At 39.6% G+C, this 26,234-nt stretch overlaps 1 protein-coding gene across 3 annotated transcripts in view; it reads right to left on the reverse strand.

Annotated features, from left to right (window-relative positions):
• Positions 1–1,878: 1,878 nt before the first annotated feature.
• Positions 1,879–26,234, reverse strand: part of MAP3K9 (mitogen-activated protein kinase kinase kinase 9) — a 53,370-nt gene continuing 29,014 nt past the window's right edge. For 2 of the 3 annotated variants that reach the window (XM_026849035.1, XM_026849036.1), the window contains 8 exons: positions 25,213–25,361; positions 21,583–21,758; positions 18,904–19,144; positions 17,640–17,762; positions 16,724–16,877; positions 11,841–11,953; positions 10,379–11,194; positions 1,879–9,111 (listed from right to left, as the gene is read on the reverse strand). In XM_026849035.1, coding sequence (XP_026704836.1) covers positions 8,630–9,111; positions 10,379–11,194; positions 11,841–11,953; positions 16,724–16,877; positions 17,640–17,762; positions 18,904–19,144; positions 21,583–21,758; positions 25,213–25,361 — 2,254 coding nt within the window. In that variant the 3' untranslated portion in view covers positions 1,879–8,629. The remainder of the gene's footprint in view (positions 9,112–10,378; positions 11,195–11,840; positions 11,954–16,723; positions 16,878–17,639; positions 17,763–18,903; positions 19,145–21,582; positions 21,759–25,212; positions 25,362–26,234) is intronic. The other variant, XR_003398468.1, reaches the window with a different exon arrangement.

The following is a 26,234-nucleotide window of genomic DNA, read 5'->3' on the forward strand; positions in this document are numbered from 1 at the left end:
TCCCCTCATTTAGATTAAAGGAGCTTTGCTGAATTGGGGTCTTGTGCATTTTGACCCAGGGATACATTCCACTGACTTCAATGATGCTTAAGTATGTGATGAAGAGCTTTCTTAAACTGAGGCCTCTTCCCTTCTAACTTAATTGCCCTAAATACAAACTTTTACTACTAGATCTTCTTGGCTCTATGTGGTTTCTTACTGTAATTGCCAAATATAATGGGCACTGGTGCCTACTGATTTTAAGTGGATCTAGGTATATTCTCCACTTTGAATTTAGTCATGTCCCAAAGAGACCTATGTTGCACAAGAATGGATTTTACTCTGCAAAGAGCACTGGCCAAACTCAACCATTCAACTGGCAAACACTTGTGTATTTTTTTTCTTTTTTTTTTTTTTTTTTTTTCCCCCTGGGGCTTTATTCTTTACAGTATAGGGCTACTGGATGTTATGTTTGTCAAGATAACCTCAACAACAGAGCAATGGCAGAACTGATGTGGTAACATCTGCTTGAGATGCAGTGTGAAAAGTCAGCTCAGAGGCATTAGCTGCCCTATCCAGATACACATGCTAATCCTGTTGACATTGTAAGAGCCGCTCACTAAAGCATGCAAGACAGAACGACCACCCTACTATGAGTATCTGGGCAACAAGGTGATGGTGCGTAGGGTGACAAGTCATTTTGTAACACAGACTGGGCCTGGGAGAAAACACATTACCCAAGTTAAGAAGTGGCCACATCTAAATAACCCAAGTTGAGAAGTGACCACACCCACAAATTCCAGAAGAACCTGAGGAAGAAGCTCAGTTCTCCTCTAGATGTAGCTAAAACTGAAGCAGCTCAGTGTGCAACTGAGCTATGACAAACGGTAATCAGAGGCCAGGTTTGTTCTGAAACTCAGTGACAAGAAAACCAAGTACAAGGGTTCCTAAAGAACGAGTTCATGTACATACTGAAATCTTCCGTTAGCAGCATTCTTATTAATGAAGCTTGGAAAAACACCAGCATGTCTTCCTGCTCAATTATAACCTCTACTGCTAAGAGAGTGGGACACAAAAGCATCAGGACATGGCTAGAACAATGTTTCTTTTTTCTCAGACCCATATGTCTCTCCAAGACTGGAAGGTTAGCTTTATTCAACCTCAACATCTGCTCTTGAAAAAAGGCTAAACTGGAACAATCAAGGTAGAAGAGGGAGACAGTGTCAATCACTCACACAGCATATATAAACTGCAATATTCTGGTCTTATGCTGAGGTTACAGCCAACAACTTTTGAACACAATATAGGTTCTCACTAGCTATCCTAGAAGCTAAAATTTGAGCATGGACAAGATCCTAGTAAAGTACTTCTGAATAATGAAGGGCCTTTTTTCCCCACAACATGATTATTTTTCAAATAATTTATTTTAAGCAAATAAAACTTTGGCATTCCTCCTGCAGATTTGTTCTAAGCCCCATTTTGCTAGCTGTACATCCATCTGATCCATCAGCTACAAACCTAACAGTAGCACACTTCAAGCTGAGCTTATAAATCCATGATACTAACCACTAAAAATGTGTCATGGTTTCTTAATATTAGCTATATTGGGCTGTCTGAACATTATTAGCATTCAGATACAATAAAGACTGTATTAGGATCTGATGTCAGGAAAAGAACACTGCAAATACAGGGAAACAATCAAGATTGTGTGTAGGTCCACTTTAAAAGCACGTGAGATTATTTGAAACAACCCACCTTGTTTTCAAAAAACAGACCTTCACTTTTAAAAGCAATAGTGGCCAACATGAAATCACCATCTTCTGGTCTATGGACAATCCGCTCTTCCACAGTTCAGAAACCATCAAGAAAAATGCCCCACCTCGTCGTTTATTGTTTAAATTGAGACATACATAGTAAAATCAAGTATAAACTTAATTTAGGAAACTGAGTTGCTGGTTTTATTTTTTGATTAGGAATTAGCATGTTAAAAAGCCAAATACAAGTGTTTGCCTCTGTCCTCCCATCGTTCCAGCCTCAACTGCCTACCTAGAGCAGTTCTTACCAAAACTTATGCTTTCTTCCCTTTACATCTCTACAAATGAGGTATCTCAGGGTAAAATAAAAGAAACCAATCAGAGATTAAGTAACTACACATTCCCCTCAACTGCTTCTTTAGGACCCAACTTGCCTACAATGCCATGAAATTACTAAGCAGCTAGTATCCCTCTGTACTCTAACTGCTTATTAAGAAGGATAATTTTACTCTTTTATTTTCTATTTCCTGCAAATCTTCATTTTCACTTCTCCCAGCTGTGTCTTATGCTTTTGACTTGGAAAACATTTTAGGTCAAACCACACCTAAAACATGTATTTGTTTCTGTCTTAGGCCCCCAAGTACTATGGCAACAATAATTAATAACTAAAAAAGATGAGATAGGGGCAGTATGCTAATCGAGAGATAAGGAGAGCCAGGGATAGTGCACTTCTTTCCACAGGGGTGTATGAACATCAATAAATGGGAGGACATGAAATATTTACTGTGCTGGTATTTGACCTGATGTGCAATGAAGAACAATACAGTACTGAAAGCTACAACCAGGAGTTCCCTCCAAAAAACAACCTCAGGCCCTAGCAAGGAGGCATGTGAGATAGAAGGCACCTAGGAATACAGGATACACCTAACACATCTCTCACAGGTTTAAAAAAACAAACAAACCACAAAACACAACAAAAAAACCCCAAAACCAAACAGTCCAAGAAGCCATTCTCAGTAGCAAAATTGTGTTCCTGGTCCATTTAGTAACAAAATAAAAAATATTTTTGACACATGTAGAGAAGGAAATAAAATGTGTTTCTTGTACAAACATTGATGAAGTGCTGCAGACTTTCCAGTTGCAAAAAAAGGGAGATCCTTGTTAGAGAGGAGAAACAATAATTCTGGTAGCTACATCAGACCCACCACTCTGTCACCAGTGGCAAATTATCTTTTAATCAAGCACACACACCTATTCGGTGGGAAAGACTATTTTTAACATACAAAAATAAAGCTGATGTAGGTCATTTCAGAAGCTGTATTAATCTTTCACCAATAGCAAAACTGCTCAAAAATCTGAGCATCAGAAAAAACAGAAGCAAATACACATTTTAACAGCAGCATGTGACTTTATACCAGCGTGTTCAACAGAGGAAGCAGCAGAATAAGCCATGAAGGCATTTCCATACTGCCTCACGAAACAGTGAAAGTAGGGCTGAGGAAACAACAAACAAGTGCTTCTTAAGACTCTTTTGTTTGTTAACCACAGAAAAAGGGAAAATGTAAACCACAAACGGGATTGGAAATAATGAAGGAAAAGATTAAAATTTGGTTAAGAATCGCTTCTGTTCAGCTAGATACAATACCACTGGTTGTGCAAACCACCATATTCTAATCTTACACTAAAAAACTTAACAGAAAAACATAGAAAGGCATTCTTGCCCTAAGATATCTTAGCTATATGATCAAGCAAAGGTTTATGAAGTCTGAAAGTTATCCTCTGTGACAGCATGAGTGTGTTTTGGTTCTTCGCATATACATGCTGTATTTATTGCTTGTTTGCAAATATGTTTTAACACACGTCTATCCCCTCACTCTTAATGTCCAGTTTCACCTAAATTATAGCTTTAAGGGAGTTATAAATATGGAATTTAAGCAGCTGTTCTGCAGCAACAGGATAAGGATCAGAAATCTTCATTTCAAAATATAATCATCTTTGTTTCATACTGAAAAACGTGAAGTCAAAAGGAGGACCTGTATCACTGTGCAAGACGTAAGCCTCCTTATTTGCCAGAGAGCTGGCAAGAGTTCTTGCAAATACTTCCAAAACGCATAGAAAAGGTTAGAAAGCAATAAGCATGTCTTCCAAGAAGAAAGGTTTCCAAAAAGCCCAAAAGAAACAAAACCATTAATATTAGTTTAAAATTACTTACAAAAGTTAACAGTCTATCATCGAATTTTGGGATACAGTATTAGGTTTGGTTCCATACATCTAATGGGACTCCAGCTCCCATATTCATCCCACAGAGATGAATTAAGTTTCAAATAAAAGTTATCTCTAGATAGAAAGGTGACTCAAGATGGGAGGTTTCCTGTCATTTTCTATTTAACAGAACACTCCAGATGGCAAAGACCTTTCTTTACTTGACCATTACTGCCTCACCTTCAACAGAATGAGGTATCCAGTTTCATGACAAATCAAAGTAACACCTTTATGCAGTGTTATCCATAAAGTCTTAAGATAACAGCATGCTATGAAGAGCAAGGCAACTACTCCCATTCCTAGAGGTACAGAAAAATACTTCATCATAAAAGCATGCCAAACCAGAACAGGTGTTTCCACATCAATAATGTAAACTTCACTTTGAAAACACACATTTTGTTAGAAAACCATTACGAAAAGAATTAGTTTCATTGAGGGTCCCTGCTCCATACTGAATATCAACCCATTGCAGTAATAATTTGAAGGAAAAAATAACACCTATAAAAAGTTACATTTGCAGCTCTGAAAAGGATTGAAAGGAGATAAAAGACCTGCTTGCTGGCAAAACAGAGCATTGTGCAGTCCATAGGAAGCAACAGTATTAGAAAAAAATCCATAACTATTATCACTTTAGTTTCGACACAAAAGCTTTCTTCTCTCTACCTGTCCCACACTCAAGTTCTGTGAGACCAGTAGAAATTAATAAAAATTTTTTTTTGCACTAATTGCTATATTTGTGTTTTCCCTCCAATTTTACAGGAAAAACAAATAGGCTACAAGGATAGCACATTTTGAAGGGCTGGCAAACTTTTTTCTATTTCTTAAATTAGCACATCAATTACATAAATTAGTGATACATGCTGACTATTTAAAAAAAGTTTCCTGACTAGGAAAATTTCTCTCAGCAACAACATTACTACTATTACTATTAGTTTAAAAATTTGTCACTTCCTCTTTGTGAGCCCTGCAATTACTTTAACAAATTTTACCCCATTCTTTTATCATTAATTTTGACTGCTCAGTGATTTTGTGTTCTCATGGTTGGTTTTTTTTTTCTGAGAAAATGAGAAAAAGATAAGTGCAACTTATTCAGATATTTAGGAAACAGTACATTTATTACAATTTTTTATAGCAAGATTTTCATCATCTTCCTTGAACACTGCTAGAAAGGTATGTCAGTCAACAGTATTCTGAAACTTTTGTCTCCCTTACAAATGGGAATACTAGTAACTAGTAGAAAAAAAGATTTGTGAGCTGACAGTCTCATATCTTTTCAGTATCTAGAGGACTACAGTGAAGCACTCCTTTGGAGATTTGGAGCACCTCAACTTCCACAGCTGGCAAGGAAAAAACCCAACAGAATAAGAATGGTGAGAAATCAAGCCAGGATGAGATAGATGAATACAGGGATTGATTACCAGCTAGCTTAAATATGCACACAGCCTCTGGGCCTCAGGACACCAGTTGCAACAGCTTTTGGGATGCATAAGGTGAAACACCTGACAACTCTGCCTTGAGAGCTCCCTCTGCCCATCAGAGAATATCCCACCACCTCCTAAAACCAACAGCTTTATTTCTACAACAGACTCCTCTTGCCCAGTATCTCAGATTAGCCACAGGCTCCCACCTGGAAGACAGTCATGGGTCGATGTTCAAAGACTACCCCATTTTATTTCACGTGCTAGATTCAGTGAAGATAACTGCATCCAAGGAGTGTTCAGAGAAGAAATAAAAACCAAACATTATGCTTCTACCTGTCTTTCCGGCAGCTTTGTAATAGAGAATATCTAGGTTGGAAACCCTGATCTGGATCCTTGACTCATTGTCATCTGTTCTACCCAGTTCCTTTGATGTAGCAATGTCCATTTGATGTTAGAGAAGATGCTCTTCAGAGCAAAATACTTCTAATAGAGCTACGCACCACTTTCATCAAGTGATTACCTAAAACAGAGAAAGGGGGAAGGGGTTTTGACACTCCATCCTCAACTTTCCTAAGCAAAAGAGGTGACTGAACAACTTGGCTTTACAGCTGTCTTGCCTGTTGGGGACTTGACAGAAACCTTACAGTTCACTTGGTGAAAGCAACTGGCCAACTATCAGAAAACTTAGTGGGCTGAGTTAAAACAATGTGACCTAGAAAAGTAATCTCCCATTCCATACAAGTAAATGGATTTTAAAGACTCCTATTTGAATTGAACTATTCCAGGTGATGACTTTGTAGAGCAGATGATGCTTCCTATGACATTTGTAAAGATACTTTTTGGATAGAATACATTACATTTCAGAACAACAGATCCAGTTTTGTTTCAAACTTTTTAAAATTGTAAGGGAGACTATAAAAAATGGATAGGTTTAATCTCCTGCTTTGAAGTCCCTCTGACAGCCTCTGACTGGGCTTTCCTTGAGATTGTTCTGATAGCACAATCAAAATCAACCATCTGTTTGAGTAGGTTTTGCCTTTGTTATTTAATTCCCTGGATCACAAACTGAGTTTTCAGAAACGGAAAGCAAAAGGATGAATGCTTAAGAAGTCAATAATGCTAAAGGTCTACATTTAACAGGTGTCAGAAACATTTTCTTTTTAAAGTATCTTAGCCCCACCATCAGAATACCTTGCCTACACAGTCAATAACCTATCCAGCTTCAGCAGCTAGTATAGCACCATTAAGGCTACCTCCACAGCATTCAATGGGGAAGGCAGCAAAAAGTAATTCTGCCATTAAACACGTTTCACGGAATGTGATAAACAGAAATGTGTGACCTTCCTACACAAAAACATCTTGTAATTGCTTGGAAAAAAGGGTGCACCTGACTAATGGCAACATGCTGGTTTCAGCCCTCAAACAGAATTAAAAAAACCTTAAGTACAGTACTTCCCCACACACGCTGGCTTTTAACATCAGGTTATAAACATCTAAACACACAGGTTCTGTGTGCTGACAGCTGTGAGAAAGTATTCTGGTAAACTGCCTTCACAACAGGACTGGACTGCCCTAACAGGTTGAGCACTGTGTTGGCAGCACTGTCAAATCAGTTATTTGTAACCAAATGGTCAGTAGATTAGCAAAATAAGCACAGATCTGTACAAAAAGAGTGAACAGATGTGCTGTACCCTGCAAAAAAGCAGACTACCTTATCACACTTGTATAAAGGCCACATCCCTTATTTATAATGCCAAAACTGGGGAAGAGAAGCTCTCATTAAAGCCGGTAAGATATACCTGCAGAGGTACAGACACACAGTCTCTGCACAGAAAACTGTGAGCACAGGCACACCCTATTTGTGTGACTTCCTCCAAGACAGGGGTCTGTTCTTGCTCCAGAGTTAGGAGTTTTTATTTATTTAAACAATAGTAAGGTTTTACATGTCTATAGTGTCTTTCACTCCAAGATCTCAAAGGACTTTATATCTATTACATGTGTCCCAACCCCTCTCCCTGTGAGGTAGGTATTATTCCTATTATTTACAGATGGGGAAATTCAGGCACAGAGGTTACATTATTTGCCCAAGGTCACACAGTGAGTCTGTGACAAAATAAAACAGAATCCAGATGTTCTGATTCCTGTTTGCACAATCCAACTACTAACAAGCCTCAGTTTCAAAAGAGCCTTAAACAACTATCAGTGTGCATAAGAACAGTCTTGGGTTTCAAGGGCCACTCCTAAAAAGTGCAACAAAGGAGGAAAAACCGGAAGGAAAAAAAAGAGAGGGAACACATAACTTCTGCATGCGAACACAGCTTTGAAGAAAGAGTTCCTGCTAATTCCCTTACCAAAGCTGAGGCAGCTTGACTATGAGCCTGGGATACAGGGGGTGGGAAAAAGAGGCTGATGGAACCGAAGTTTGAAACAGAAAAGCAAGCTAAACAGCCATACCACAAGCCTTCATCTTTTTGAAAGCACAGGGTCATAGAAAAATAGGGCTGAGAAGGACCTCAAGAGATCACTGAAGTCCATCCAACCTGCCTTGAAGCCAAGATCAACTATACCTACTCGTTCCCAAAAGTCTAGTCAGTCTGTTCTCAAAGACCTCCATCAGTGGAGATGCCATGCCCTTCCTCTGCAATCTGTTCCACCTTGCACTATCACATGAGCAAAGGAGGACAAGCGAGTCTAAGATAGCTACTTCTGCTCCTTCAGTGGGGGGGCACCGTAATTCCCAGACCTATCTAATGATCTGAATACATTTCAGAGAAGGTAGTCTCCAGATATTTACTTTATTCTATCCTGGATTTCCTGGGAAAACATCAAACACTGGTGTCTGCTGTAGTGTAACATTTGAGCTTTGAAAATACTGATTAATACCAGGATAGATACCAATATACTTACTGCAAGTGCCAAATCCTACAAGGTCAGTAACAAAGACTTTGATATGATAATTTTAGCTCATTGCAGATTCAAACCGCAATTAGAGGGCAGGGAAGACTACAGAAAAACCCCACAGCAAAAGTCAGCAGCTCAGAGTTGCCAAGTTTCATCCAACTGCAGACAAAAATCAGGCAGTCGAACAACACATCTTCAGCAGAGGCAGCACCTCTGTAGCATCCCTCCATCTCATCTGTCTTCAAAGTGCATTCTCAGTGCAAAAAGTAGGATTGAATTTAGAGGGGCTCACTATCCCCAGTGGATTTCATACTAAGACCAGAATTCTTGCTTGAGTTCATAAGCTGCAGCTTTGTGTGTGTTAAGTTCACTTCTGCATAGCGGAATGGTGCTGTCCTGACTCTGCCCCTCAGCATCTATGTCCAACAGTGTCCGCTCCTCTACAGGAAGACCCACCTGGAGAGGAAGCAGTGCAGGCAGCCCAGGCCTCTCTTCTACAGTGCTGCTGCTACTAGCAAAACAAGAGTCCAGATTGCTTGGAGTATCAGTACTTGAACTGTTGGCAGAAGATTCACCCTTGGCATTGCTGGGTGACACAAACCACCAGGGATCAAGCCGCTGCCGACTGGCTGCAGGACGTGGCCGGGGCAGGAACTCCAATGTCTTGGGTCTTTCCAGTGTGGGGTCCTGCTGTGCATTCCATCGTCTCGGGGTTGGAGGAAAAACAAGGTTGGGGTCTGGCAGGCGAGGGACCTCATTGGGATCTCTACTTGGACTAGGTGTTTTTAACACACCTATCCAAAACAGAGAATGTGAGAGAAGAGGGAAACATGTTAGATGTCACTGCTAAATGGTTCCAACAGATCTTAGTTTATTGTATGTACACTGTGAAAATATTTTCAAAGCAGAAAGCCTCCATTCAGAATCTACAAACTCCATATCTTCAAGATTACACCAATCTGAAGCGAGTAACTGGCTTCTTCATCCCCACACTGTTCTCAACACATTGCAAGACACCTGCTTCACTGACCTAGTACAAGCAGCAAGTTTTGTTCATTCTCTCATTTGCTTGCTTCAATTTTCAGACTGGAGAGCACGGATTTGACCTCCTACCAGAGGTGAGGACTCTCCAAATCCTTCAGAGGGCACAATAGCCATTAACAGCTTGAACGGATCAGAGAAACACTTGCACAGCAGGATACGTGACACCCATTTGCAGCGAGCAGGACCAACTTCCTGGAAGAGCCATTTAACACTACCTACTGTGGATGTTTCCTGGTTGGTTTTTGTTTAAGCGTGGGGGGTGGTGTTTGGTTTTTTGTTTTGCCTTTTTTATAAACACAACATAACTTTTAAATTTTCATGAATACCATTTCAGTGAGTATTCTCAGCTGCATTAACCCACATTTTACTGCAGACTGCCATTCAACAGACAACCTCACATTTTGTTTTACCATTGGGAAGTCTTATTGAATCACATTTTAATTTATTATTCTAGTCCTTTTTTTTCCCCTCTGAATTACTAGGGCAAGAAAGCAGTAAAGCATTTTTTAAGTTATCAAGTCACAGCCACTCCTAAAGACTGCAACAACGAGAACACTACCTATACAAGAAGATCCCTCTTGCTTTCAAAGGAGTAACAGCAACAGTGGCACAGCCTCAAACTGTTTAGAGATCCAGTTTTCACTTCCTTAAGATTAGAATTTACTTTGAAATTTAACAACAATAAACAAGTGTATAAAAGCAGTGGAAGCCCCAAGGAACCACTAAAAATGCAAAATACTTGTACTTTGGTACCATCTTTGTCTAAGAAGCAATACTATGGTCTGCCTCACAGCACAGGGGAGCAGAGAGAGTTCCCCAGCGCAGATATTCTGGAACAGAAACCATTACTGCATTATTCTGTTCATTATTTGTGTCAAGATAGCATCCATAAGATCTTCTTGTGGGCTGGCCATCACAATGGATGCTGTATAAGCAACATATTTACTTTCCTAACAGGTAATTATATTGCTTGGGTCTTTATTCTGAAGAGAAAAAGGAAGATGGCTGAAAACCTACCTGCTCCCAGTGCTCCAGTTAAACAGCTACTGGAAGGGCATCCACTGGTTGGGCACCCATTCACAACTAGTCCACTCCCTTTGATGGCCCCATCAGAAGGTGTGCGCCTGTGCCCGCTTTGCTGGGTGTGGGAAGAGACCGTCACATGTGTGGGAGTCAGGGACTGGTTGGGGTCTTGTTTGAACCTCTCGATCTGGACATTGACTAGTGGGTTGGTAATGGCTGGCAAGGGAGCCTTGACTGTCACTGGGCTGACAGGCATTTCATACACCACAATCTCATCACTGTCTGAGCGCAGCAGGGACCGGGTGGAATTACATTCGGAAATGGAAGACAGGGAAAGAAGGGTGAGGGATGTGGATGGCTCGCCTAGCAACAACATGGGATCATCTTTCTTGAAGATCTTTCGGGAAGGTGGACTAGTGCTCCTGCGTGGGCGTCCAGCTCGCTGGAAAATGCTGTCACGCTTCTTCTTCTCTTCCTTGGGTGCCTCTGGCTCCTCCTCAATCAGCAGCTGACACTTCCCTGCTTCTAACAGATCAAAACCCAGGCCTGCAGCAGCCAGCACTGCTCCACAGCCAAGCAATGCAACCTCACATCGCTTGTGGTGGGAGCCACTACGTTTGAGGCTGTTGGTGGGTGTCAGCTGCGGGGTACTGGTAGCAGAGTTCACAGGGGTGGACTCGTCATTGGCATCACTAGAAGGGCCATCCCAGTCCTCATTCTTCTGAAATGGGATGCAGAGGTATGACTGATTGTGCCCAGGTGAAGGGTGCACTTTGCCCTCTCCATTAAGACATTCACTGTCTTCATCATCTGGAAAGCAAATTAAAACAGACTTTGCATGGATGTAACATTTTCACTGGCAAATTTCACTGTCTTACAAACACACATAAAAATAAGCTTCTCCTCATATGCTGCAACTGTCCATATCGCAAGCATCATTCATCAACTGCCAAATACTCACAAGCTATTGTGTCAGCCTATCTGCTTTTGGAGACAAGTGACTGGAAACACTATCAAAGTGGAAAAAATTAGTGACACAGTCTATTTGGGATCAATTGCAGAACAGCATTTCAGAATCAGTCTACAATTCAGTTACTTCTAGAGTAAATTTATATGTTTGGGAGTGAGAAGCAAAAGGTAGGAATATTATATGGATCTCTCCTTGCAAGTAAAGGTGTAACCATCATTAACAGGAAAGGAGCTGACAGGTAGCATGGAGCTAGAGGGGAATTAAGAGAAGCTTGTTAGCTTGACAGATAAGCACAAGCATAGAGGTGAACAAAAAGAAAATCCAGGAGAAAGTAGTTCCTTCACCACAAATAATAAAAGAAAAATGGATACCACCAAAATGAAAACATTGCTGTAAGGTACCAGGTGAAGGTCAGGTAAGAAGAGGTTCATTCAAATTTGAGTAGCAGTGGAGTTAAGAATATTAATTTCCAGGGAATTCCTTTACCCATCTCTGCTAAGCTGGTGAATCCCGGAAAAGCAGGTGCAGTTCTCTGGATCTTCCCAAGGTTTGGTGCACTGGATGACCACTGTTTGTATCCTTCTACCAGAGCTTTCAGACTGAAATAGTAGAAAAAATGGGAGAAAATGTACCATGTTCACAACTAATTTTTATTCCCCCCTTCTATATTCTCTGTCGTTTTACTGAGGGTACGCATGTATGCATCTTAATTACACAGATTTGAAGTCCTCCCAAAGCAAGACATTTTGCAATATCCTCACAGCACCTTAAAATACAAAAAAGGTCAAAAACTCACTCCCTCATTTGTTACACCATGGTAGTTAAAAGACCTCGGCTGATAACCAACAGCTATGATTCTAGAATAATAGAAAACACCACTACAAAAATCAGATGAAACATTTTCTTTTTAAACTGAAGCAAATGTACCATGGCAGGTAAAAAAATAGGGTGCTCAGCAGGAGGAATGGAAAAATATCTCCAAAAACATTTCCATGTGAAATACAAACAAACAGCGAAGGTCAAAGATCACTCACTGGGACAATAATATGCTAAAGTCATTCTAAGAGCAAAGTTATGCCTCTATATTCTAAACCCCAGTATTTCTCCTCTAAAGAAAATACTGCAGTTAAAAGCATAAGTTTTGCATTATGAAAAAGAGGTAACTAAAACCATAAATGTCATTGTTTCTTTTACTGACAGACAAAAACCCCCAAACCCCACAAAACCAAACAAGTGAGAAACCTCAAACCAAATCTCTACTTTGACATCGCCTGCATTTAAAAGTGTCACCAAGGCACATGAGCTTATTAGTAGCTCCTGTTCATAGATGTTCACTACCATCATCCTATTTATTCCCTGCGGTGCTTTTATAACATCAGAAACAACTTTAGTAAGCAGCACAACTTTCTGACGTATCAATACTCAGTAATAATGTTTTATTGTTCCGTTATCAGTGAAGTCTGAACTGGAAGATTTCTGGGCCTTTCTCCAAATTCCAGCATGAAACACATCCTAGTGTTGGTGAAAAGCTAACAATCACCTAGGATAGACAGGGATTGAATGAAAGGAGTCAAAAGATCTGTGGATTCTCTGAATGATCTCAACTGGACACAGAAAAGCATTGACTTGTTACAGAAAGAACAGAAAACTTAGGAGACCTCTTCCAGTAACCTTACTAACTTGCATTGTTCTTTGATAAGATGCATAATTAATTACAATCCTTCCCTTACAGAGAAAGGTGGATATGAGTATATAGAAGTTATCTCTCATAATTCTTATTTTCCAGCAGAATCACTCTGCATTTCTAAGATGGCTTTCATTGCAGGATTTCAATATCGTATCAGGTTTTTTCACTGTGGTATGTATGTTTCCTCTCTTCTCAACCTAACTGGGATGCCCTACTTGCCACCAAACAATATTGCTATAGCAAGGTCACAAGGTCTAAACTTGATTCAGCACATGTTCAGTTGGTTGATGACTGTGCTATAGGCATTACACTAAGAGTGTAATGTACAGTTCTCAACTTTCTCAGAAGTCCATCATTTCCCCCCCCCCATTAACCACCCAGGCACATGCAGTACCCTGCTATGAATGTGAATCCAGACAGCACAGTGATGAATCCTACTTGTCAAAACAGACAACCACATGGTTTTATGACAGAGATGCAATTCAGTGTGTGGGTCTGTTCTGATTTACTCCATACTATAATCAGCTATGTAACACAACCCACCAAATAATGTATATTTTATCTAAATTATCCGTGTGTCCAACATGCATACTTAGGATAAATCCTATAAATAGAGCAGCAAATTAAAGGAAAGGTGGTGAGTGAAAACAACCCGTGTTAGCAGTGTGATCGCCTTCAAAAGTAAATATCAAAGCTCTTACAATATGGGTAGACAAAGAAGGGGTGATTTCCATGGAGCTGGGAGAACACACACTCTGTTCTCTATATGCAGAGACAGCAAAGTTATAAGTGATAGGCAGCAGTGATCTTCAGTTTAGCTTTCACTTTACAGTTACAGTTACCAAAAGGGTCTTGGGAACTGCCCGTTATTGTACAGCAGGACACATCACCTTAGTTTGCTGCCTTATGACTTCTTAGAGCAAGCTTCCCTTGCAAAAAACAGACTGAAGATTTGCCATTACTGACAAAGCACAACTCAATCTGAACACAAAGATAAATAGCTACCAGAATAATTTCAAGGCCTGCTACATTTGCCTCAAGGTTATAAAATCTTCATCCTTCCCTTTTAATTTTTGCTCCCCCAAATTGCAAGCAGATCCCAAAGACCTGTACAGAGGACAGCTGCACATCCTCTCCATTAGCCAGTAGCATGCATTTGAAAATAATTCAAAACATGCTGATTTAGAGTACGTTCCTATTACAGCAGTATTATCTGTTACTGCTCCAAGGAACTAGAATAGTTTGAAAGCACTAGCAGCAAAACTATCTATTTCAGTCACCAGCATGACAATTCAGGAACCTGAAGACTTCTTAATTGTAATCTATTTAGATCAAATAACAGGAAGGCTATTACTCTGTTGTATTATGGTTAAGTTACTTATCTGTTGCCTTTTTCTTTTGGGAAGTCAAAAGCACCTCTCTGTAGAAGTGATAAGGTGACATGGCTTATTTGCTCAGCAAATTGTAAAAAACTTCCCTGGAACTGTAAGACAGCATCTCTGGTGTCAATACCATTCTGTAACACCATGTTGAGGCATTAATACAATACTGTCATGAATAAGAAATATCTGTTCCCAGGCTCACCCCTATTTAGCTTGCAAGGTTTTAAGAGATAACTACTAAAGAACCGTGACTACCCCACATCCAGCATCACCTTCTATAAAATCAGTAACACCACCAGTGGAAAACTTAAGACAGGGTAAAGATCGCCCATGCTATATATAGTAACAGTCTGAGACTAATCAATGACAAGTTTAAAGACAATTAAGACTTCGCCATATGTCCTTGAGAATATAGCATAATATCACAACTGAACTGTCACACCACTAGTCCAACAAAAAACTTCATCCAGTCTCTGCAATTCAGCACAGCAACCTTCTGCTGCTGGGCATAGTCCTTATGCTCAGAGATAAATGCAGACGGGTGAATAATCGCTGTATAATTTTTTCATGACTGCCTTTACTTGATGTTAATTATAGGTCAGTTTACTCATGCTAGAGAATTTCACTGCTATTCTCACAATGTAATTCTTGCAAAGATTTGGAATTACCTCCGGTGGAGAACACATGGAAACTGATTAAAAAAGATGAAGATTGAAGTTCCCTTGATCACAGAGTTGTGCAAGCAGCTGGAATAGCAGCACTGCTGCTACCAGAACAGTGTCAAGGAGAAGACTTGAACTGGACTTTTCTGTCCCAAGTTTAGCTCTTTACCCCAATTTTTATCATCCTACCCTCTAAAATTAGAATTAAAACAATACTAAAACTAGCAAGCACTCTTATCTTTTGAGTCATTAACATTTAGTGCAACTCTGCTCCCTTTAAATTCAAGTCTGCATCCTGGCATGATCTCAACAAGAAGCAGTTCATTGTACATTAACCCTGTATTACATACAGCCCTCTCAGCAAAACTATCATGTTTCAGATACTCTGCAAAATACCATAGCCGTACTGCATCTCCCTGGAAAAGGTGATGAATACTGTAGCACATCTCATTTGTAGAAAGAACAGGATAGTTTTGATAGCAATCATGGTTAGCAAGCAACTCCTTTCTGGATGTCTGTGCCCAAAAGCAATTCAGTGCTTCAGACTGTACAGCAATGAACAGGAAACCAAAGAGCTTTATTCCCAGAATTCTAAGCACTTTCAAAGTAGAAGTGTTTTTCTACCAGCTTCAGTTATCTCCTGACCTTTAATATAATTAACAATTGTAAAGTATGACATCTGTTTTAGTTCTGTAGAATGTTCTACATCATCTATAGAATAGATAAAGCACAGGCAGAAGTCGAAGAAGCTTCCTCTACATTGCCCTGTTAACATGTCAAGAGTACCTTCGAGGGAGAACATATTATAACATCATTAGAACACTCAGATCCAGGCCCTCTTCTAGAGGACTACAATAGTGATGCATTATGTCAACTTCTATCTTCCAGGAATTTCACACCTGAGCACAGAGTATTAAAGATAAAATATAACCAGTTATTTTCCCAGCTAAAAAAATATGGCAAGTCAAACTGTCAGTTTAGCATGGGAAAAAGCTTCAAACGCCACTAAAAATTGCAAGGCATTCAAAACCGCTCAGAAGACCAAAATACTCCTATGTTTAAAGCAGCATTTTAGCAATGATCCATTAGTGTCTTGGTATAAATAATTCACACACACACACAAAAAGAAGACACAGAACAAGAATCTATAGAAATAGAGGTACAACCTGTATCTGCAAAAATTGCTTTCAGGATGTACTCAAGGTATGTGTCCCTTTCAAAAGCCTAAGGAGAAGATATTTTCTTTGCCCTCGTAGATGCTTTTTAAATAAAACCATTTAAGACAAGAAATCACACAGCTGAGAAGCAGTTCTAGCTATGATATGACACTACAGAAAGCTGAGCCTGAAAATATAGAAAAGCTACTAGAGAAACAGTTCTGCACAGCTAAGTTCTACTGCATACAGATACACATAAGGTAATAGCCGACAGTGAAAGCATCAGTCAGTGCTGGACCTCTAGCAAGGGACTGAATGCATTGCAGTTTTGTAAGCTGCTCTGAATCTCTAACATCTCTGGTACAGCAAGTAAGTTTGGAAGCAGAAAAGTGCTTGCAAAAGGACAGGCAAATCTCCTGTGAGCCAGCTCATAACCAGCTTTAGAACCTGGATAACAGACTAGTTCCAGGCACCCTCTTACCCATCTTCTCCTGCACCTAGCTCCTTGTGACAAAGTGAGCTCGGTCCCCAAGTGCGTCCCTTTTTCTTCTGGCCTCGCTTCTCTTCTTCCTCTCCTTCCTCCTTGGGAAGGACTGAGCTCCGTCCCCATGTTTTGCTGCTTTCAGCAGGAGTCACTTCACAAGTGGGAAGAAAAACGGAAAATGGGAAAAAAAACCAAACAGATACACAAATTAAAGAACTGATTACACAGAAACAGAAAGAATAAAACATAGGCCAGAACAGGAATAGTAATGAAAACATCCATTCAGACTTCTTTCCCATAATTCTGAATGTTTAGACAGATCTAACCACCAGGTTCCTTCAAAATCAGTACAGATAGGCTTTACAGCTTTATTCTATCACTGGTTTCCCTTTTAGAACCACCAGTTTGATACCAGACACACAAGTATCATGATATCCAATAAAACACTACACATTAACATCCCTTTCATACTTCTAATACATGCTTGCCTGACTAATTCTGTTTTATAATGGAAATGCTATTTTCATTACTGGTGCACTCGTTTTTCTTTCCTTCCAACAGTAATTTAATCCATTTCAGTAACACTTCACAGATCTATTCCACAAATCAGTATTTTTAGAAGTTAACCTGTACACCTAAGGAATGTATTTTCTATACAATGAAGCAGCAACGTTTCAAGTAACTTGGTAAGTAAGGTTTGGACTCCACAGAAGGTGATTTTGTCCCCCCACCATCCACACTCTACATTTTTCTCTCTAAATGTGTACATGCAGGGCACAAGGCAATCATTTTTTTTTTTTTTTTTTTTTTTTTTTTTTTTTTAACAGTCCTGTCCTAGATATGGAATCTTGGCATCTTACCGCGCTGACAGACTGCACATTTCCCAAATTCAATACTACATTGAGCTCCTTACACTGTATGGCCCTGAGTCTGGGAATAATGGTAGGACTTGCAGGAGGGCTGGAGCAGCTACTGATCAAGCTTTTTCTTTTATCCATTGTTGGAGAAGCCTGCACAGTGAATTTATGCTGGAAATCTGTTAACCAGAAGAAAAAAAAAAATCAAAACAAAAGCATAAAGACACAGTTAAAAGTCTTTTTTCAATATAAGAAAAAAGAAATAATAATTTATGGTTAAGTTTCAAAGACCATAATTTACAGGATCTGTGTAAATATGGAAGTTTTACAGCTAATTGCTATCCCCCCAACGTACAAGTAATTACTTCAAAGACATGTGCTTCCTCATACAAACATATCTTCTTAGTGTATGCATGAGATACATACGTATATAGATCCCCATGTGCTGACTGACATTTATGCCAAAGGATATCCCTGTATAAATTCCATACACCTTAACTCTCAGTTTCTTAAGCTAAACAAACCCACCAGCAATAGGTGTTTACAGACCTAAAGAAAGGCATAGTTAACATGCACTTTATCATCACTGCTCTTCTGAACAGCCAATCTCTCTCAGAAAACAAAGAATATAGTGTAAACCATCATCCTTGAGGCAATGATGAGCCTTAAGTGATATATACAAACCCCACACTTTTATTCTTTTACAAATTTGAATCTCCATACAGAATCCACAGCAGAAATGTTAAGGATTCAATAGTTCTGAAAATCACTATCCTCACTCCTCAGTGACTCTCCTGACACATCACCAGTATTTAACATTTCTTCCAGAGGGGTGGTATTAAGGTCACTTGTGTGTTAATATGAGTTCACATATGAACTAGCAAATGTAGGGCTGTAGTCTCACGGTTATCAACATATTTCTGACAACTTTTAGATTCTCACACCAAGAAATCCAGTAGATAATGGTTTCTGCTGCAGCATTATGTAAAATATTCCTAGAGCAAGCACTGCCATCATTTTTAATGTATAGCCTTTATTAAACTGATCATTTTGAGTATGAACATGTTAAACTGCAACACCAACATTTTTACCATGAAGTCATTGATGTACCAACTCAGATTTACTTTTGGCCTTCATATCTGGAAGTTTGGGAAATGCTAGCCACAAGAACATCAAATTTAGTTTCTTGATCCCAAAGATGCATGTTTTTCCCAAAAGTACACCCAATACTTTCTAATCCCTACCAGTAGAAAGAAGCTACCACAGTGATGGGTTCACCTCTTCCTCCCATTTCACCTGACACAGCCTAACGTCACCAACCTGAAGGCAGGCTGATATGATTGCCATCTTTTAACTTCAGCCTGTTCCTTTTGAACTTCCCCATGCGTTTCTTCACCCGAGGCTTCTCCTGACACAGCTGGTGGATGATGATGTTGAGCTCCCTTTCCAGGATATCAATCTCACGTTCTGCCAGCTCCTGTTCCCGCCTTCGTAGCAGCTCCTCATGATTCTTCTGTTCAACAGCAGCACGAGTCAGCTCTTCTTCCCATGTGCGCAGCTCCTGCAGAGTTAAGAAAGGAGAAATTAAAATCTACCTTGTGACCTGTGGGTTAAGACTAACGTGACCTATTCTGAAGGTACAGCAGAAATGGCTTGTGCTCACAGCACTGCTAGTGCCACTGTTTAAAGGCCCAGCTGAGAGCCAAAAACCTAGAACAATCCTCAAGAACTTCTACGCTTGCCATTCAAGGTCCTTCATATAAGCATTAAAATTTGGACATCAGCACTTGTGAGGCCACACCTGGAATCCTGTGTCCAGTTCCAGGCTCTCCAGTACAAGACAGACATGGACATACTGGAGAAAGTCCAACAAAGGGCCATGAAGATGACTAAAGAGACTGGAGCACCTCTCCTGTGAAGTAGGGCTGAGAGAGATGGGACTCCAAGCAAAGAAGGCTTGGGCTGTGGGAAAGAGGGATTTTATCAGTGTATATAAAAACCTGAAGGAAGGGTACAAAGAGGCTGGAGTAGTCTCTGTTCAGTGACTCCCACTGACAGGACAAGAGGCAGTGGGCACACACTGAAACACAAGAGATTCCCTCTGAGCACTTTTTGTACTGTGAGTGTTACTGAGCACTGACACAAGCTGCCCACAAAGGTTATGGAATCTCTCTCTGAAGATCTGCAAAAGCTGCCTGGACACAGTCCTGGACAACTGCCTCTAGGGGTCCCTGGTTGAGCAGGGGGGTTGTTGGATCAGATGATTCCAGAGGTCCCTCCAACTTCAACCATTCTGTGAAAAAGCACTGCATCCTAATTCAGTGTCATAAGAAAATATGCTGAATATTTGGCATGAACATGTTACAAGAGCCACTGGAGCGCACCATGCATATGGGAACCCATTTTGAAAGATTTATTCCTAACACTGGAAAGAATTAATCCTTGGTTTTCTATTCAGTAAGTACTTATGTTAACTTAGTGACTTAAACTGTTTAAAAATCACCTTGCCATCTCATGCATCATAAAATAGCAAAAAACCCAGCTCTAACGTAAAAATGAATGAAGAGAACATCATCAGGAGGTCATTCCCATCATTTTCCACCAAGCATGGCTGCTCCTTAGGCATAAAGATGTATAAGGCAAACTTTTCAATCTTTCCCTTGTTGACAAAATGAATCAACTGAAATTGTCCTTGAGATCTGAAAATGTCTTCTCACTGCATTCCTCTCCTCTCACCACAAGGACGAAATAATTCAGCACTCAGAATAATTATCTCCAGCTGGCTAATTCCACTGCAGAAGGTAAAAACTGAAGAATTCAAGTTAAACTTCAGATTATCAGATAGATTTTAGTTTAGTTTTTAAAATATTTTTTAACATCATTGTTACCTGTCCCATCACCACAGAGGTTTGGTACAATTTCAATCATGAGGTGAATAGGATATAAAATTCTCTTTCAACATTGCTACAGAGCAATGCAGTACTCAAAACCTGGGGGCAGTCTAGCTACTACTGCTTTGTCTTCTGTTTGTCTGTTGAAGTTTCTGGTTTTCAAACACTGTTCCAACACAGTTATGCCAGAGGACGACAGCAGCAGGGAAATGCCTATTAGCTATTTTATTTTTCCCTAAAGCTACTCTAATACATGAATAAAAATGTTTTAAGTATTGTTGCAGGACTTCTCTCCCCTACCCCAGGGTCTTCCTTCCTTTCTCTCTAAACTCAACTTCTGAGCCCAAATTGACTGCTTATTACAAATTTATTTTTAGGCAAGAGACCATGAAATTAGAAAAATATTATTGCTTTAGTGATTTCACTGCAGTATTTCATACCAACTGTAAAGACAGTCTCTACAAGGACCTTAACATGGATGCAGCAAGCTGTGCTTTTTGCAAGTATGCTTGAAGAAAACTTCAGCTTTTTCACTTCTACTGCTTTAGGCTGATGGGCACAATTCCTTTTATTCCTGCTAGCATTTTTGTTTCCTGCTCTCTACCTGGATGGACTTCATTTGTAACAGTTATTGGACCATTTCCCTCAGAGCATTCATGTTTATTATATTCTATCCAATTTGGCTGTGCTCACAACCTGGAAAACACAAACCTCACAGAACCAAAGCTGCAACATTTGCTAGAGCATATGTGCTGAAACTACCCCTCCTACTTTTACTGTTAACAGTTATAATTGGGCTTCTCAATTAAGATGTTAGTTATCAGGTGCATTAAACAATGAAGATAACTCATCACAGTAGTTTGCACAGAGTATAATGCAAGGTCACTACAGTATTAGAAGGAGTAGCAGCCTAGGATGCAAATATTTATTTTACGCATGATTCTGCCCTTGTGTACATCATAACCTGCCTTTGGTTAAGGACTTATTACAAGCTGCAGTAAAGCACATACAAAATTAACTCTGGTATGCACTAAACGATGATCCCTGTTTGAATAATGAAATGGGAAAATTATAATCCAGAGAGCACAAGAATGGAGTGTTTATTTACCTTTTCTTTGGCTCTGAGCTGATCAAACATCTCTTGAATCTCTTGTTTCCAGTCTTCCTGCAGGGAGTGGAAGGAATCTTTGGGCATTTCAAAGAAACCAGACTCTTCTATGGCAGTGAGATGGTCTAGGATACTGGTAAAGGAAGGTCGTGAGTGTGGGTCAGGGTTCCAACAATCTAGAACAGGACAAAGACAAGCAACTGTTAAGCATCTTTTAGTATGGAGGTTTGAGAGGATGAGTAGTACTTTACTGATCCCCAGTGGCTAAGAGTGGCATGCACACTATCTGTATTACCCCATCTTTCCCATTTCCCACTTGCATTTCACTACTGTCTGATCATAAGTATGGAATTCACGTTTTCATGCTTATACAATATCCAACATCACTTAAGATCTTGAACTACCTGGTCTCTAAGGTTCTGTTGCAGTAATATGCCATGTAAAACAGAGGTTTACTTATTTTACAGAAAGTTACATTTTCAAGAATATATTAAAAATCGTAAATAATTCCCGTAAATATTTTAAGTTGTATGTGCTCAGAGTGGAGATACTATGCAAGACACTTGTAAACAGTTTCTTTTCTCACACTTACACTGCAGAGTTAACAGCCATACTGCAGAAAGATATCTATCAGAGTTCTAATGCCAAACTCCAATACTAAGCTGAGTCATTATGAATCTACCACAGAAGTGAAAATCTCTCATGCAAAGCAGACTGAGCATAGCTTGAGTGAAAATAGGAGATTCAAGTAAATGACATCAAATAGTGCTTTTGGAGTTTTCTTATTATTATGGGTTCTTTTTTATTATTAGGGAGAAAATCATTTGATTGGGCTTGTTTCTTTTGCCTTTATGAGAAACCACAGATAAACAAGCTTTTTCATTTACAATCTAATGCAATGACTTATCCAATTACAGAGCTCTAAAAATGCAGAATTTAAAGTACCCATCTTACCACGAGGCAATTAAACTAGCAGGAGTACAGACATGTACTGCTTTTACAGTGATGGGAATTGAACATTGGAAAGAGAAACGGAAATAGAAAAAGGTATGCAGTAACATCTCAAGCTACAAAATCATTAAGAACATGTTTTTAAAAAGCCATTAAATAAAAATGTTTGACTTAACAACACTTCTGAATAGGAAATTCTTACTGTTTCAGTCCTCCCTTTTACTTCACCCTTATTTCTACTCCTGTCAAAACCATCACTTTCTCATTCTATATTGTCCCATACCAGCTTGTTTATACAGGTTCTGTTCAACAAGTATCCTTATCCTCTTCGGTACTGCTAGACTCCCGCATGCCAAAATTTGAGAAGACCCAAGCAGAAAAACTTAGCTTTCAAATATATTTCTAGAGAATACAGCTTTTGGACATGAGTGGAAAAGACTGACACACAGGTCTCTCTCAATATGCTCACACTATCACTGTTCTAAACGGTCACTAGATTCAAGACATGTTACTGCGGTATGGGGCAACAGTTCTGGTTTCCTAGACCTTACAGTTGGAAAAAATAAAACATTCTTTAAAAATGTTGGTTAAATCCTAAATTCATTCATTAGTTTTGTGGATTGAAATACACCAAGGAACAGCTGTAATTAAAAGTAACACTTCACAAAAACCTGGGCAACTGCTGAGGCTTGGTTTTGCAGGTCTTGTCTTTGATTTCAGTGTTACTGAGATTTTGCATTTGGGAGCTTTGGTTTCAAAACTGCTGGTATCAAGACGCTGGTATTTAAACATCTGATCAGGTTCCAGGAGGGATAAGCTGGAACACATTTGTGTTTATGGATTTCAAATCACTTCTCTTATCAAAATAGAGCGCTGAAGATGTTAAAGAGGGCTCTGAAGGTCCCCTGCTGCTGACCAATTAGTAGCAATGGGTGATACAACTGGACTGTCAGGACCATCATCCCTGCCTCTTTACCCCAGGTTTTAAGCATGGCAAAGCAAACATGACCCGAAGTAAAGCAAAACGCTGCAGCCTGCCAAATGTTTGAATGAGTGAACAGGATAACTATGCAGGTGGCCCGTGGCTTTTATTTTCCCAGGCCCAGATCTGCCATTATTTGCACTAATGAGGACAGTTGTAACATACAAGTCTTTTCTGTGAAGAGGGAAAGTTCAGCTTTGTTGTCTCAGTGAAGACCACCAGGGCAGTAATTCAAAAGTAAAAGCAGCAACATTAAGGGAACAAGAATTCACCCGAGGTGGGAAAGAGCCTGTTTGAAAAAAAGTTTTGGTGGAGGGGCAGAAAGTAATTGTTTTCTTGTTTTCTTTCTTCCCCCTGCACATGGCAAAGCCAAGCGTTACAAAGCCATGTGGGTGCTCACCCCCGCACCCCTGAGTTCAAGCGCAGGCCATGTACCTCTACCTGACTTTCCCTATAGAGGGCTTTATTTTTAACCCCCGTAGCAGATGCCTCACATTTAAGAAATCCAAGGTCCTTGTTTTAGGGAACCACGTTAAAATTAACTGCCCTGACACAACACTGAACTGGTAGTTCCATTAACTGTTTCAGATGCAGTTTCTTGCTTTACATTGCTTCCAAGATACTATACTTGCAACTCTGTTGCTTACTATCCAGTAGGATACTTCATTTTTAGCACAACAGTACATGAAATTTTCTACCTTAACTTAACTGAAGCTTGTAACCTACAGAAAATACCAGAGAAATGCAAAACTGTTCTAAAAGCAGAGGAATCCATCAGAAATTTGCTTGCATTAATCAAATTCCTTTCCTGGGGCTAAAAGCACCAGAGCCAAGAGTATCAGTTCTATGTTCAGACACATTATTTGCTCACCAAGAGTATAAAAACATGTTTGATTTCTCTTTACCTCAGTTTTTCTTTCTGACAGATAGGAATAAAAATGTTTATTAAATATAAACACTTGGAAATCCTTAGGAAGAGGGGAACTGGAAAAAACACTAAAGGTGCTACTATGAGAGGGAGGAAAGAACAACTGAAGCTCAGAAGATATGTAAGCAGTTGCAATAGTCAGCAGAGCAGGTCACACAGGTACACCCCAAAAGCTACCGCACAGAATCCCTTTTAATAACTACAGCAGCTCTGATGACAAAGTCCTTTATTTCTTTCATCTATATGTAACGCACCTTGGGCACGAACACACACAAAGCAGAAAAATCACATCATTCTGACTGAAAATTTGGATTGTTTTCAAATGTCAAAGCCACATTTAAAGCCACTCCCTCAAGTGTCAGTAGGATAAAGTCTCATTCCAAATCAATATGATGCTGCCTAGCAAGACGTTCAAGCTATGAATTTCAAAACAAGTCGAAGACTTCAAACTACACCAAAATGTGAAGTCTTTGGTGTTGGCGAGTTTTCACTACTAGAAAACAAGCTAAATGATGACAACAATAGGCCCCACTTTCCTGTAAAACCAGTAGATAAAAAATGGCAGGGAAATTTCTTTCACTTACTATTCTTGTAAGAGTAACTATGACGGCACACCGACAGCCAAGCCTAGCTCCCGTAACAACTTGCACCACTGCATAAAGCCATTTGAGAAATCTGTGCTCCTAGGTATTAAAACCAACACAAGGAGGCAATGCTCAACAGCACTCGAGAAACAGCACAAACCATACTTGCACCACAGCTGGCTTACCTTCCATGAGTTTGGCAAAGGGCTCTGGACACGTGGAAGGAATTGGAAGGGCAAGTTTATTCATGGCAACACCATATGCTACTGCAAGACCATCAATTCCTCGGAATGGTACTTCTCCTGTTAGCAGTTCCCAAAGCAGCACACCATAACTACCAGGAAGAATACAGAAAAGAAAATAGGTGTTTGATTTTAACACATTCTTTGTTAAGCAACAAAAAAGTACCTGAACCTATCAGGGTCACTCTGGTACACTGAAGAAACTGCAGTTTTCTGGACAAGTTCATCATGGCTGCCAAGCTGGTAAAGTGCCTTATTTTAACTCCTTTTGTTAATAAGACGGAAATAAGATGCCATTTTTGCCTTTTAGGCAAAAATCATTTTCACTCTGGAAACTGGGAACAGTCCAAAAAACATTAACATAAATCTTTTAACTAATATAGCAAATTTTAAACCAGAACCTAGTGAAACTCTCAAAAATGTGAAGGAGTGCTGTTTGGTGGGCTGTGGTATTTTTAAAATTAAGTGAAATATACTTCCTCAGAACCAAGTTGTTCTTAAGGTGTTATATGAAATATTAACTAAAGTTATGGAAGTAATTCCATGGCTGTTCTCCACCAGGTATATGAGAAACAACATATCCTCAGAATATTCTCTCTGCTTCTAGTAAACCTGAGCCAGAGACGGCTTCTTCATACTTAGTGACCTGACAATTTTTTCTTCCACTGATTTGTCTTATTCTCTTCTGAACCCATTTACTGTCCCATTATGTTCTGTGGTAGTGAGTTCTATAAATTTAATGATGCCTTGTCAAAAAATACTTCCATGTGTTTGTTTTGAGCTTGTCACTTGGTAATTTAATTTGCTTCCCTGTAGTTCTTTCAATACAAGGAAGAATGAACATATGTTCCCTATTAGCTCCTTCTATGCCATCCATGATTTCACAGGCTCCCACTACATCCTGCCTAAATCATCTTCTTTCCAGCCCCCAAAATCCTAATCTAGCTAAATCCTGATCTAGTTAT

This window comes from Athene cunicularia, assembly GCF_003259725.1.
Source record: "Athene cunicularia isolate RWA chromosome 5 unlocalized genomic scaffold, athCun1 chr5_part1, whole genome shotgun sequence".
Taxonomy (NCBI): domain Eukaryota; kingdom Metazoa; phylum Chordata; class Aves; order Strigiformes; family Strigidae; genus Athene; species Athene cunicularia.